We start from the raw sequence: 15,871 nt of genomic DNA on the forward strand, positions 1-15,871 counted from the left end.
TTATGTGGTCTTGTTTATCACAGCAATAAAGCAGAAGCAAAGCTTGTCAGGTACCATGCACCCCACCATCACGTCATCTTTCTTTCTATCGCTCCTCACAGGCGCATTGTTTCCTAATGTTCTATGGGATGTAGGCAGAATTACAGGCAGAAGGGACAAGTGATGCAGCTGTCATATTTGCCATGTCCATAAACATTGAAGTTGCCGCCGCAGCAGCTCTTCAGTGTTAGAGCCACTGTAGCAGTGAGGCTAGCACGATACTAGATACAATGGTCAGAGGTTTTTCTGTGTTCTCTAACAACCACATTTACTATTTTTTTAAATCTTTTTGAAAACTGAATAGAGTTGGTGGCCCTGAAGCAGCCGCATTGGAGTGTCCATGTCCATCATAGATGATAGGTTCATCCATGGCCACACAGAAGGAACCCCTGTCATTAACCTTCCCTCAGACTATACACTCTTGTACTTCAAGGTGTACACACCTCCAGTGGGCTGCATAAAATCGGCTAGAATTACATATAAATGGCTGGGGAGGAGAAGCTGGCGACTCAGGTGTTGATCCAGTGACCTTTCCCACTCCTCTCCTTCCTTAAGAGAATGTCACTATTCATAGTCAGAGAGCCTGGTTGATGCTTGCTAGCAGGAATAGCTGATCTGATGAAGAAGATAGCAGTTTGTTTAATGGGAGGACCAGGTCAACCACAGAAAGGTAGGAGAAAAAAGAATAAGAAAGGAAGGAGGAAGAAAAAACTAGTTTTAAGGATTCTAGGAAAGAATATCCATGTTAAATTTACCTACATTATGAGTAGAACAAAGTTAACCTGTTATCATCCATTGCACAGCAAGGGTCTGCTACAAGCCTCCTAGGTTTTGACTTTGATCCTGTCTGTGAAGTCTTTCCTCTGGCCAGGCTCAGGTTCAACACACACGTGTAACACACAAACTTATTCAACCTATGTGTGTATCTCCTCTTCTGATGAGTTAGTATCAGGGTATTCACAGAGGAGGAACTCTGTTAGAAGGGAGGCAGAGAGGGAAGAAAGCAGTTAAGCAAGGTGCCCACAGACTGTGAGAGGACTGTGCTGCACCATAGCTGCCATACAGGGGCCTCTGCATGCATGCAGGACAGCTCCTTAACTCAGGAATTCTACAGTGTGATGCTTCTTGGGAACTGAGGCCGATTCTCTCTCACTTGCCTCTAAATGGGCAACAGCCTTGACTAATGGGGAAGACACATTTAGAGAGAGCCTTGAAAACCAGTAAGAAAGGGGGCCTGGTTGAAGATGTGACTAACTGTAATATGATTGGTGGGTGCCAGGGTGGTTTACAGATAAGAGCCTGGCAAGACAGAGGACAACTGAGAAAGTGGCTCTTCTGAGTTCTCTCTCTATGGGGAGTTTTATAGTCCAGCTAAGCAGGTAAGACCAGAGGTCATCTGTGTGTGAAATTCAAAAGTCACCTGTGGCCATCTTATTTGTTGCACACCTTGCACAGCACACAGCACATTTCTGTGCCCTTGCCTGCCTACCTCTGCAGAATCTTAAGTCTCAAATCTCCCTGTGGGGTTGAACACACCTGCATTGTGACAGACTCTAGAGAGAGACAGGTGCTAAGCATTTCATGATTGACTAGTGAATATTCTGCAGGGTAATAATACAAAACTGGTTCAGAATCACTATAGAAAAATTGTAGGTTGTTAGAAGCCATCTTGAACTTGTATTTCTATCTAAAGAGTTCACAGTAGAAAACCGAAGTGGTCTTCCTACTTGTAATCAGCTGGTAAGAGAATGAGCTCTGGCATGTAGTAGCTATAGTACGTAAATACCCTACCGACCACACAAATCCAAATGCCTTCCTCATTTATAGCAGTGACCATTACATTCTAGGTTCATAAACATAAATACACAAGTCAATACCACAGTTTGGAGCACATGTGTGCATTCTGTCCATAGCAACTGCCCCATATCCAGGTGCACATTCAACGGTAATAGTTGCTTACCACCATATAGTGATGCACATCCGATGATAATGCTGCCTACCACCATATCAACATGTTAATCCAGTGGTACCTGCCTCCCTCCATCACAAATGTGCAACTAGTTCTAAAACCAGAAGCTAACAGGTCTCTAAGTTGTGCTGAGCTGATAATGGGACACTGCCGGACATTGAAATGAATACTGACTGAAAGAGGAATGGATATCACAGACACTGTGTCGATCCACATAGGGCACACAAGTAAAATGTTCTCCTTATCATTCAGTTTCTAGAAATGTCAGAGAAGAAGATATTGATACTAATAAGCATAGAAATAGTGATTAGCTTTATGGATGAGGTGTGATTTGAGACAGTTAGCTAAGGAGAGATAGAAAGTTGCTCATGCACGTGCTCACATTACTGTCACCAAAGGTCGAGATAAGAAAACGTCAGGTTCCATTCCCAAGTCTTCATCTAGATAAGGAGAAAACCTGTGTTTACTCTGTCTTTGTCTTGCTGGAGCCCTGAATGTGATTTGCATAAGTGTGCTGAGATCTCCGAGCTCTGGGCCAGCAAGAAGACTCAGCAGATAAAGGAGACAGCCACTGAGCCTGATGCGCTAAGCTTGACTCCCCAGGTCCCACGTGCTAGAAAGATCCATCTCAAGTCATCCTCTGATTTCAACATGCACATCAATGCAAGTGTGGCCTACTCATATCAGTGCATAACTGATATAACAATAACTAATATCATTTCAAAATCTAGGATTCCAATTTAGAGATCACAAACCTGATTAAGCAGTGCTGCTTTCTAAGACCAAGCCAACCAACCCGTTTTGATATCACCAACAAAACCATTGTCCACCAAGGATCCTGTGTAAGTGTTATAGCTTTGAGAGTACAGGTTTCCCACTGCAAGTGTTACAGCACCGAGGGGAAAGGAATCCTGGCAGTCAGGAGCCAAAGAATACCACAAAGTCACATGGGACAACAAACTTCATACAAGAGATTTACTGGGGAAAACACAGAGGGTGGCTGCCTTTGCTTGGGCACAAAGCAACGAAGACCTGGGAGGGAGACTATACAGGGTTTCTTAGGGACACAGTTTTCTAGGGTGGGGATTGGTGGGATTACAAATCCTGAGCGTGGGATGAGCCCAGGAATTGGTGCAATTTCAAGATCAGGGATTGTTGGGTTTTCAAGTCCTGAGCTTGAGTTTTGGAGCGGAGCTTGGTCACCTGCATCTGGAGAAGGGGGTGAGTTTGGGCTTTTAGACTATTAGAGTGTAGGTGGAGCCTGGTGGTTGGAGGGTCTCAGGGTAGTCTGGGGCCTGGCCATTCAGATGCCTGAAGAGGCTCACACCCTGTGTCCTTTGAAGTTTGTAGAACAAGAAGGCTTGATAAGCTCCTTTGTTTTTTAAAAGAATCAAGTGCTGCACCTTTTCCCTGTGTGGACCGTGCTTCTCACAGGGACACTTGCTAGACTTCCTTGACTCTCAGGTGTACAGCTTCTAATAATGGGTAACTTCTCAGTGAAGGAAACTGAGTTGACAAACTCATTTCCTAACACCTTCTAATTCTGGATAGCTTCTTAGTAAAGGAAGTGGGGTTGACAGGCTCATTTCCAAAGGTTAGTTTTATGCCATCTCTCTGACTCATCTTCCTGAATATTAATACTGCCAAGACTGAAGACATTCATTCACAAATCCCAGCATCTAGAACAACCAGACAGAAATGAAGGAAGTGAAACATGCAGTCTGGCCTTGTTTCCACCACAGTCCTCCCTGCTGTGTGCACTCATGTGCATTTCTGATTTCCTGAGGACTTCCTGAGGGCAGTGTGGGTGTTGACTAAGCATTTATATGTTTGTCAGCCTAATTGCTGCAGTGGCACTGAACTCTTGTAAATAATGGGCCCCTGTGTCTTCTCTACCCATGTCCGTGCACTTTCTCTTTTCAGCTTGGCCCAGATTACTCCACTAGTGCTCCACTGTTATAGTCAGCAGATGTTGGGAAGACTGAGCCACAGTCCTGACCTACAGAGTTAGTCTGAGCAAACAGACATAGTCATGGATGCACTTCCATGGCAAAGGGAGAAACTGTACTCTGAAAGTATGGGGAAAGCTGGTGATGATGTGTCAAGTCCCAGCCCAAGGACAACATCAGTGGAGGACTTCCTCCTGCATGGAGTGGATCTCTCAGGGCAGCGCCTCAATCACAGATTCCTAAGTTGTGTGATGGGCCCTCCATCACAGTAGGCTGGTCTCCTAGTCCAGTACCTGTCTGTTCAGCAAGGAGACACCAATGACTCCCTTAAAAGGGCTTGGGGAAGAGGTGCAGAAGAAGAAGGAGGGGCAGCAGGCTCGCTGGCCATTGTCTGGCAGTGACCAAAGCTGGAACCTAGAGGAGGCAGGCCTGCCTTTCTGACATCAGTAAGTGCTGAAATTTTTTAATTCAGAAGGGAAGGAATGTTTTGAAAGCACAGACACAGGTCCATTCCATTATAGATAAATTCTAGAACACAATCCTTTGCTGCACAAGACCATCTGATACAATTCACAAGAAAGAAAGCATCGTCCCCAAAGAGAAACATGGCGCTTGAACACTCTGTCTCAGCCCAAAGGGATTACCAAAGAGCACTAGACAAGAAATTTCTGGAAATTATGCCAGTATCCTGACATTTTTTACTATAACTTTAATATTTCTGTTTGAGAAACAAGGTTAGAGTAAGTGGGAAATTCTTGCTGTCTCTTAGTTCAGTGAGTGTTGGGTTCCTTAAGTTCAGGACAGTGACTGATGTTCAGGTATGTGTGATGGTAGCCCCAGCCTCTCGCCCCCATGCAGTCCTTTTTCCTGGGGGAATAGAAGTACAGGCCCCATCTAGAAAGACCTTAGCTGATAGTGGGCGTTTGCTGGCCAAGGCAGCTTTAAACAGCAAAAGCACTGCTTTTCTTCACAAATAATTCTCAAGAGTTATTGTAATAATGTGAAGCCAACTAGAAATGGTCTCTTCTCCGCTTTTATAACCATAAATCTTGCAATGGGCAGACACAGTGTGGTGGTACCTACATGAATACAATTTAGCTAAATAGTCACACTTTGCATTTGAATGGACATCATGAAAATAAATGTTACATTAAAACTGGACAGCACTTAAGGAGATTTAATAATTCATCTCATTGTCACTGCAAATAAATGAACCAAAGCCCCTTTTATGCACTTGTTAAAATATGGTGGATAATGATCCATTCATGTTTAATATTGCTAATAAATTTGTAAGTTCACATTTTTTACTGATAAACACTTTGTTGAAATGCGGTATAGGAGGACAGATGGTTAAATTGAAGTACTTTGTAAATGAGAATTGTAGATGGAGATGCAACTAGCCGTAGCGCTGTGTCAAGAGCCATCTACAGCATACCTGCGCTCCTTCCATGCTCAGCAGTAGGCTTCCTATTTCACTTTTATGTGCACCAAATTGCACATGATTGTAGGGGAAACTAGCATGGTAATAGAGTAATGATGGTAGTAAATATTGTGCTTCTCCTTGTTGACTTAAATTACACATTTACAATATCTCAGGAAAAAAATCTTATTAGTCTAATTTAATATGTTGAAATATTTTACCTATAAAACTTATGAATTGAAGAAATACTTAGGTCTCTAAACACACAGATGCACATATACAGGCATACGGGCATGCACATGTTATATTGTATAATCCAGACAGTTTGAGATAGAAATTAGTTCTATTCAATGGGACCCATACCATTTTAGCATTCATGTCTGCACAGGCTTTTCTAAAAATATTTATATGTCTCAGGATACTCAAAGAATTCTTTCATTTTTAGTGAATCTTTGTGAAAGTTTACATGAGGGAAACTGAGAGAAATTCATTCATAGCTTAAAGTAATATCCCAGAATCCCTCTTAAAGCACATAGCAAGCTGAACTGTGTTTTTGTATTGAAAGTGTTGCTCTCTTTTATTGCAACAACAAAGCCTTGGTGTTCAGACCTCGGGTTGCCCTCTGTGTTGACTGAAATGCATAATTTTCATTTTTATGTCAGTGGTAGTCATTGTGTCTAATTCTCTTTCCCATGAAGATTCCAGAAGCTTATTTCATTAGAGACCCCCATACGTTCCTTCTTACAAAGGACTTTATTAAGGTACCTGTGTGGTATTTAGTGCTAAGGTGTTCTTTGGTTTTTAACTGCATGCATGGATGCACAGATTATCATTTCTGTGTTTAACCCCAGCTTCTGACGATGACAGCAGTGCTGTGCTTAACTGAAGCATGGTTAGAAGAAGTGAAGCTTGTCCACAAATACTAACAAACACTTGCAGAGTTCTGGGCCCTGAGAAAAGAGCACTCCTGGAATTTTCTGGACTCTTTTTATGGCTAACTTGAGCTCCACTTGCATTGTCAAAAGTGTGCTGACCTCTCTTTTGACACGTATTGATTATGACAGTCACCCTCCTTGCCCTACAGGCCATGGAAGCACAGATACAGAACTTTGGACAGACGCCATCTCAGTTGCTCATTGAGCCGCATCCGCCTAGGAGTTCAGCCATGCATCTGGTAAGGCAGCAACCTTGGAGGGGTTTTTCTTTCCTTTGTGTCCAGGTATAAATCAAACAAAATGGTATTTCAGGGTATTTCAGGACTGTTTTCAGAGGCTTCCCAGTTTATCTGTTGACTTGGAAGCTCAAGGGTATGCTAGAAGGAAGTGTGATTTCTACTCTTCAGTCCTGCTTATTAAGCGAGCCCAGTCTTGGGCTTACAAAAGCAGCGTTTACTTCTCCATAAGCCTTTAAGGGTACACACTGCCCCCCCCCAGTTAAATTAGATCTGTAAAGCAGGAAGTATAAACACAAGCCAACAGAAGAGCAGTTCATTTTCAGAGAAACACGTGATAGATTCCAAAGGCAGTTTGTGGCTCCTGCAGAGGCTGTGGGACAAAACAAACTAGTCTCAAGTAAGGGCTCCAAAGTCAGATATGGGCCAAACTCTGTTTCTGCCACTAGTTAGTAAGTGACTGGGGATGAGCACTCTATAGCTGTGAGTTGTGGGGTTTACTCATCCCTGCACTGAGATCCCAAGGCCTGCGTCTGAACCTTCGTTAGGCCAGCCCTATGATGTAAGCCTCCAGTCGATGCTAGCTGGTCTCATCAAGAGCTGATCAAGTTAGACCTTTAGACCTACTTTTCAAGGAAAGAATTGCATGCTTTATTCTAAAATTTAAAGGTCCATTCTCATAACAAAGCAGTCCCTTTTTAGTTTATCAGCACATAGCAAGCATTCCCTCTTTGTATTTAATTCTATGAAGGCTGATATACTTTTAATGTATTTTTTAATGATGTCTCCCTAGTTTGTTTGTTTGTTTTTTATAATACTTCAACAAATGTTTCAAGACAGAAACAGTTGCAAATGAATTCTCAGATGATCTATGTGTATCCACCATCTTGAAGACATGCCTGTCTGTCCCCTCAGTGGGGTGAAGAGCTCTGAGATAGGATGGCAGTGGGTGTGTGGCAACCCTGTAAGCGTACATTTCTCTGACAGAAAGAATGTTTATGTTTTTCATTTACTTAACATATCTCTGATCCCTCCATGTGTCAGATGACTAAGGCATGAGGTACAGTGTCAGGTGTGTTCTCCATACCACCAAGAAGCAGGCAACCCACACCCGGGGAAACAGAGCTACACACTTGCTTTAAACCCCTCTGCAGCAACCAACCACATAGTTTCATCCCTGTAGGCACAGTGGCTGTCCTTGATTGCACTTGGTCATTCTGTGTAACAAAGTAGAAAAAAGTCCCCAGATGGCTTCCAGCTATGGTGCAAACAGATATATGGTCTTAGAGGGCCAGGTTCTTACCCCTTCTTGTATGAAATGGCCTAGTGGGGGAGGTTTAATCCGCTTTACTTACTTTTCTCTGCTTTTGATGATGACAATGATGATGACAATGATGATGATGATGATGATGATGATGATGATGATGACTGTCTTGGGGGAATGCCCAGTTAGAACTCATTGTCTTCCTACAAGGAATTATCAGACACCAAATTGACATGGAGCTGGCAAAAAGAAAATGATCCATAGGAAAAATGCTCAGATGTGTAGGGAAGGGAAGTGGTAATTATTTCCAGCATCCTTATTTTATGTTTTGTATAATGAGTTTATAGTGCTCTGTACTGCTTGTAGTATCTGCTATCACCTCATCTGCTAGACGTTTAAGAAGAAAAGCCCAAAAAGGCGCTGGCCCTCAGTAAACTGAACCTATAAGAGAGAGAAGGCACAAGCCCTAAATAGTAAGTCAGCTCCGGAGCCCAGACACTGGCCAGAGTACCAGGTACTCTGCCGAGGTTGTGCTTTGATTGTTTATACTGTGGCTCTAGGTTAGCCCAATAAAGATGACAGTTACCAGCCAAATCACTTTATATTTCATGCTAACAACATCAGCCACAGATTAACTAATTTTCCCTCAAACTGATTTTTTTTAACTTCCCATAGCAATTATGATGCATCTTGTGGCTATTTCTGTGAGCTAACTGTACACGTGGCAGTCTGACCATATATACAAACTGAGACTGACTCTTAGCAACAGAGCATACTGCCTCAGTGACTTCAGAGTCTCTGTTCTCTTTTCTCTATGCCTTCTTCAGGTGAAGCTGCTCTCTCTGGGGTGCCTGGCCAGCGAGACAGTTCCAATGGCATGGAGCCCCTGCCTGTTATCGCACTAGCCTTGTCTGTCTGCACCTCCTAGCCCCAGACCTTCCACTAACCAAGTTGTCCTTTCTGTTTCCTTCTGTCTCTTCCCTTTCTACTCAACAGTGTTTCCTTCCACAGAGCCCACTCATGTTCAAAGATCAGATGCAGCAGGATGTGATCATGGTGCTGAAGTTTCCATCCAACTCTCCTGTGACTCACGTGGCTGCCAACACCCTGCCCCACCTGACCATCCCTGCAGTGGTGACAGTGACCTGCAGCCGACTGTTTGCAGTGAACAGGTGGCACAACACAGTCGGTACGTGGGTCTCAGCACTAGCTACAGAGCTAAGGCAAAGACAGTGTTGGGGAGCTCTTGTGTCGGTGCAGCCTGCCCACTTCTACAGCCCAGGCAGTGCCTTGGGCTCAGCACTGGCCTTCCACTGCACCTCTGCAGGTTTCCAAACAGAGCAAGTTTGTCTGGATTTTGTAAACAAGAACTTCAAGCCATCCCCCTTTACCACCATTAGTTTGTTTAGCAAATATTTGAATGCCCATTATGTGTCAAGTCGTCTTTTGGAACTCAGCAGGATACAGACAAATAGCATCCCTAGCTTTGTGGGGCCTGGTCTGTGAGAAAAGGCAAACACTAAATTGTCCAGTGATTTCACATGTGTTTGTTCCACACTCATCCCTGAGAACTCCAGCCCAAACATCTTGAAGTGATATAATGTCATCACAAACATTTAGACATACTGATCCTTATTTAACCAGAACAGACGTGCATGTACCCAAATGATTTAGTTGGCCTGGTTCACCACTTCAGGCTTCCTGCAAAGCCCCAGGACTTGCACTGTCTCCAGGACTGAAAAGATGAGCCCTGCTGATTTAACCTGGATCTTGTATTCCACTAATACCTACCTCACCCTGAAAGGGGCAGTGATTTATACCCACTTTCCCTCCATGAGTTTTATGCGGCTGGCCCTAGTTTATGGTTATTGGTGATATTATCAACAGGGGGTGGCGCAGCTTCTGCTGGCCAGGAGTGTACAGCAGACATCTTATGGGAAAATAAGACTTCATTGTTCATGGGGCCTTGGCCTCTAGGAATGTTTTTCATTAAGAAAAAGAACTATAAAGGGCTCAATTATTAAATTGTTAAAAAATATTATGTACACTTATGTTATAACCACATGTGAAGATATGACAGATGAGCTCGGTCAGACCCCAGATGTCAGTCCTGGAAGCAGCTTTAGTGGGTGAAAGTTTAGGTATGCTTCAACTTATATCTTGAGTTGACTAGTCATTGGGAAAGGCTTCATGTAGGAGAGTCCAGCTCTTATCTGGCCCCCTGCCATAGGAGGCCAGCCCTGTCTTGCACTCCAGGCCCACTGGTTGCTTTGTAAGAAACGCTGGGAGGCTCTGCTCATCCACTCTCACCACTCTGCTTGCTTGTTACGTCTCAAGGAAAAACCTCAAGTCCCTGCTATTGCGACTCTTTAGGACTCTATTAAAACTTCATTCCAAGTCACACGATGGAATTACGGCAGCCTGGATTTTAAACAAATGCACATTTTATGTAAGCATCATAAAACACCCCTTGTTAGGAACTGCTTCTCAAATAATCTCATAGCAGTATTCTATGCTTACTTCTTCAGGCCTCAGAGGAGCCCCGGGATACTCCTTGGACCAAGCACACCATCTTCCCATTGAGATGGACCCATTAATCGGTATGCTAATATATCCACTATTTTCTGTGATGAAACACCATGAACAAGAGAAGAAAGAGCCTGTTTTGTCCTATGCTTCTAGAGGGAGAGCCCCTCATGACTCGGAAGCATAGTAGCAGGCAGCCAGACAAGCCGAGGAGTCGCGCCTTCAGTCAGACGCAAAGCAGAGAGGGCAGACAGGAAATGAAGAAAGGCTATTAATCCTCAAAGCCAGTGTCCACTAATGTGCTTCCTCCACCAAGGTTCCTAGAGGTTCCCTAACCTTCACAAACAGTGCCACCAACTGGGGACCAGGTATTCAAATGACTGAGCCTATGGCATTCATTGTTCATCGAAACCACTGCAGCTAACAAAGATGCGTTTTAAAACCTCAGCTGTCTCTGAGTTCTCATTTCTTCGTTTGTCTCAGAGTACAGTGGAGTGATACATTACAACAGCAACATAAAAATGACATCAAATTGCCACAAAGGTCTTTGCCAACTTCCACATGCATCCAGGAATGCTTTGCTATCAAACGGCATTTTCTGGATGTTTTAGGGGGTCCTGTAAGTTGAAAATTAAACAAATATCTACAGTGTCCTTTGGGCCTAAAATATTCTTAATAATTCCATATTATTTAAGGTAAAAGTGATTCAAAGAAATTGATGATGGAAATTAATACTGAAAAGCACCTTCTATAAAATGGGCTGAACTTGTTTTTTAAAGTAAAGACACCTGAATTGCAAACGTCTAAGCTACAACCACTTAGGTTCATGTGGTCCACGGCATTCTTTGCCCCTTGTTTTAGTATTTGTGAGGTGGTCTTTGATGATGCTTATTCTCCTAGCTTGTGGAATCACTTAGGAAAGTAAACTAAAAGAAACTTTGAAACACTATTAAAAAAGTGGTTCAGTTATGTATAAGCAGTGATAATTCTGTTCTTCACTTGATCCAGGTTTTATTTTGATCTAACAGACTGGTATTGACTTTTTCTCACCCCCAACAAGATAGCATTTACATACCTTGCAAGGATATAAGGTTTGGGATTAAGAATATTTCTGAGTCTATACTTGTTGTTCCTCTGTCCACCAGACTCTTGACAATGAAATAGTAGCTAGTGTGTGACAGGGGGACAGTCGTCTCTGCTCTTGGTGTCCAGGCACCAGGCTGGCTGTGTTCTCTGTGACCAGGCACAGGTCGGCGGGTTTTCAACAGCTTTCCAGCAGTCCAGCACCTTTGGTTTGCTCTCCCCTTAACAATGTTTCTAACTATCAGTTCCCTCTTACTGCTTACCTTAACTAGGAAATTATTTCCTAGCTTTAGTAGATACCTACACATAGCACTGCTGTGATTTAGTTGGCTTCAGGGCCTGGTGGCAATGACCTTCCACATCTGCACTTCCTGTTTAAGAATTCAGGAAGGGATTTTGCCTGAAAGGATGGTACAGAGTAAGGGACAGGCTGGCATCCAGACAGGCACTGGGGAAATCATAGATGTCTCTGAGTTCTTGGCTATATTCAGATGTGCTCCCAGGGCTGCACACTGATCCTTTGCCTGTCTCTCTCCCCCAATCGCTTTCCCATCTCTTTTATTGGTCTCCTCCCCTGCCAGCCGTGCTGCAAAGGCCTTGTGTTTGTTGACAACCCAGGTCTTTAAAGCTACTGACCTGAAGCTCCCTGTGGGCTTCCCACGTCACGCAGCAGCTCTCTGCCAGCGTTCCACATGGATTGAAATGTGTGCGGGAAGTGACAGATGGAGCAAGCGCTGAGACAGTGTTGCATTGTGTGTGAGGTTCACCTCCGCCTGGTTCGTCGTGGACACTAATGAACTGCACCATACATACATGAATAGAACTGAAGCCTTTTGATGCTTTAAATTCATTATCGTGGATTCCCTATCTGTTCTTATTGACGATGGAAGAACTGAAGTTTCTGGCATAGTTTTTAAGTATATGATATAGCCTGTGAATAATCATTGCTACTAAGGAAATGTGTATAATCCTTGGTGGGAAAAGATGTCTAAATCTTAACTGTTGTGCATCAGCAGAAGCCCATTGCTACATCAGTGAAATACAGTCTATTTTCCTTCCATTAGGGCATAACGAAACTGTTCTGTTTGTTTTTAGCAAATAACTCTGGTGTGAACAAGCGGCAGATCACAGACCTTGTAGATCAGAGCATCCAGATCAATGCCCACTGCTTTGTGGTCACAGCTGATAATCGCTACATCCTCATCTGTGGGTTTTGGGATAAGAGTTTCAGAGTTTACTCAACAGAAACAGGTAATCTTCACAACGACGGTTTATTTTCAGTGTTCAAGAGAACCCAAACTGCAACCCAGCAACCACATAAAAGCCTATACACACCTATGATCCTAGCACTGACGGGTCAGACGCAGGAAGATCCCTGAGGCTCCCTAACCATCTAGTCTAGTTGAAGTGGCAAGCTTTAGATTCTGTGAAAGGACTTTCTCCAAAACAAGATGGATAATAACTAAGGAGACAGCTGATACCAGCCTCTGGCCTCCCCTCATATGTGCACACACATGTCCACACAAACACATGTATGTACCACACAAGCACTCACAGAGAGTGCATCCTCTCCGATGTGAAGCCATGATAGTATAGAGAGTCCATGCTGGGCCAGCTCCACGTGGTCAAGACTTGGTGACCACGTTGTAAGATAACCAGCTAGCTCTGCTGCAGAAATGAACTACCGCTTTCACTTAGTACTGATCTGAGTTTATACCTCAGTGACTCTGTCAGCCTTTATTTCCACATTCACATTCATTTCCAGAATAAAAAGTAAAACTCTCCACTGTCAGGCCCAAACTCTGAAGAGAAAAATCATGGCCATCTCGTAAGATGACCTAAAAATCACCTGAGTGGATTTGAATTATCTCCAAAACTGTGAGGGTGTGTGAATTCTTTTCACAAATTAATAAAATAAAATTAATTCTATTTCTGTAAAGACAATGAGTCCAAGTGATATGATTGTCATCTGTGCTGCAGGGAAACTGACACAGATTGTATTTGGCCACTGGGATGTTGTCACATGCCTGGCCAGGTCGGAGTCCTACATTGGTGGAGACTGCTACATAGTGTCTGGATCTCGGGACGCCACCTTGCTTCTCTGGTACTGGAGTGGGCGTCACCACATCATTGGAGACAACCCCAATAGCAGTAAGTGTCTCCCACAAGGGTTCTTTCAGACAATACATAAGTTTTTTGCTATTTTATTTCCTTCATTTTTACAGAATCTGTAAAGAACTTAAAAATATGAAAGCTTAAGTGGGAAAAAAAAGTAAAAATGAATCATTACTAAGCCCTCTGGCCTGGGGAGAGTCCCCAGTCTTCTCATGATGACCTCTGACTGATCCCCTCAGCTGCTGTCCCCAACACCCAGATGCCCCCTTGCTCTAGCAGTGATGCCTAGAAAAAGCTCAGACTTTCTATATGCTAAGTATAACCTATGCCTTCTTGAAAATCCAGTAAGCCAGCTCCTTGCTGGCAGGTCCAGGCAAGAGGAGAGAGGTCCCGGTCCCGCCAGAGTCTCTCCAGGGCTGAGCGGGATGGCGAGTGTCTACAACCCAAAAGAAACATACCGAGCCAGGAGTCTTGTCGAAGCAGGAACTCAACTCTATGGCATCAACCTCTCACTTATACAAATTCAGAACATAGGGAGGGGGATTTTTGGTGGGGTAAAATGACAGGAGGTGGGGAAGGGTGACGGAGGATATGGAGTGACTGACAGAGCCAATGGCAAAGCTCTACATCAGCAATGGAGGGGCAGAGGCAGAGCCAAGCAGGTCTTGCTGAGTCATCCCAATACCATATGGAAGTGACTGAGACAGGTCACTTCAGGATTAGGCTCTCCTATCAGGCTGCAGAAACTCCAGGCAGGCTCAGGTTTGTCCTCAAGGCCCAAGTGAGGGCCAGAATGGGGCCCAATGCCAGTAAGCTTTTATTTGTGCCTCAGTCGAGTGGTTCAGTTTTCTTCCATGTTGGTGGTCATGCATAGGATGATCTCTCAAGTCTGATTGCCTCTGAAGAAGCTCTGTGTGAGGAGAAAACAGTGCATCCTACAAGGGTACCCTGCCTGGAAGGGTCACACAGGCCAGGACTTCCACCAGCACTTGTCAGAGTTATGTTTCCAGAGACTCATCTTAGTTAGGTGACGCCATCGTTGGGAGATCCTGAGTAACTCGGAGTCCCGGCATTGTAGTATACATGAAAGGTTTCCAGCACAAATTGTTAAATGATTAACATGTTAGACAGAATCTGACCAAGAAATAATGACCACTTTTAATTACCGAGCATCAGCAGTTTGAATGTCTGTGTTTCCTGTATAATATGACATAATTTCTGTGAAGTATTCAAAGTGTCAAATGCCTACCTAGGCCAGGCTCGTAATCCAAGCTGCAGTCCATATATCAGTCATGCCTTAAATGTATCCAAAGCATGGGTTGGGGAATAATAACAACGGCATATCTATGACTGGCACATGTACAGGGGACAGGACCAGCTGGGCCAGAGATGGGAACTGAGGTGACTGGGGGTAGAAGTGGCTAGGATGAAGTCAGTTAGGGATGAAGACAGTTAAAAATGGAAGTCTCGTGAGGGTTGTTAGGTGCATCTCTGAATGAACACAGACCTGGAAGTCCTCTACTGTATGTGTGTTGGGGGCCTCATAACAGCTGGTGTATGCTGCCTGTGTGGTGGTCCAGTGTGTGAGAGATCTTGGGGATCCAGATTAGTTGGGACTGCTGGTCCTCCTACAGGATTGCCCTTCTCCTCTGCTTCTTTCAGCCTTCCCTAATTCAACAACAGGGGTCAGCTGCTTCAGTCCATTGGTTGGGTGCAAATAACTGCATCTGACTCTTTCAGCTGCTTGTTGGGTTTGAATAAAGTCTTGTGTCTGACTTTACATAACCATTGCTGAAGTTTAACCATGAAGTCAAAGAGCCTTGATATATATATATACTTGTTTCCTTTGTACTACCAGTATTATATAATAATGGATGCCTTATTCTACAATGAAAAAGAAGTAATGTTTGTAGATTTTTAGGCGTGTGTATAGAAAGAGTAGTTTCATTGTGTCAAATATATTGTTGTGATTAATTTAAACATCTCAGAAAATCTTAGAGTGTCTTCTTTTTTTTGCCATTTCTGACTGCATCACAAAGACAGTAGAAATTTGTGAAAAATAGATTAAGACACAGAATTCCAGACTCTAAAGGAACAGGGTACCTGCTCATGCTTCAGGTTGAATGGTTCTGTTCGTTAGTGCATTTTATATTGCTGATACCATTGTTATTCTTTCTCATGGCACTGAACATAGGAAATCATCCTGGAGGTTTACACTAGGTCCCTGGCTAGATACCAGACTTGCAGGGACATGAGGGACAGGTGCTTTCATCTGAAACAGCCTTACACAAATTCTGAAACTAATTTGGAAGTGATAAAAATTAATTTGCGCACT

The 15,871-nt window shown here is 43.6% G+C and overlaps 1 protein-coding gene across 5 annotated transcripts in view; it reads left to right on the forward strand.

The window, feature by feature from the left end:
- Nbea (neurobeachin) overlaps positions 1-15,871 on the forward strand; it is a 539,067-nt gene that overhangs the window by 510,748 nt on the left and 12,448 nt on the right. For 4 of the 5 annotated variants that reach the window (XM_021158784.3, XM_085835883.1, XM_085835884.1 and 1 more), the window contains 5 exons: positions 6,462-6,551; positions 8,809-9,001; positions 10,341-10,412; positions 12,517-12,672; positions 13,402-13,572. In XM_021158784.3, coding sequence (XP_021014443.1) covers positions 6,462-6,551; positions 8,809-9,001; positions 10,341-10,412; positions 12,517-12,672; positions 13,402-13,572 — 682 coding nt within the window. The remainder of the gene's footprint in view (positions 1-6,461; positions 6,552-8,808; positions 9,002-10,340; positions 10,413-12,516; positions 12,673-13,401; positions 13,573-15,871) is intronic. The other variant, XM_029475178.2, reaches the window with a different exon arrangement.

Source organism: Mus caroli, unplaced genomic scaffold (assembly GCF_978045245.1).
Source record: "Mus caroli unplaced genomic scaffold, Mus_caroli_1 scaffold_3, whole genome shotgun sequence".
Taxonomy (NCBI): Eukaryota; Metazoa; Chordata; class Mammalia; order Rodentia; family Muridae; genus Mus; species Mus caroli.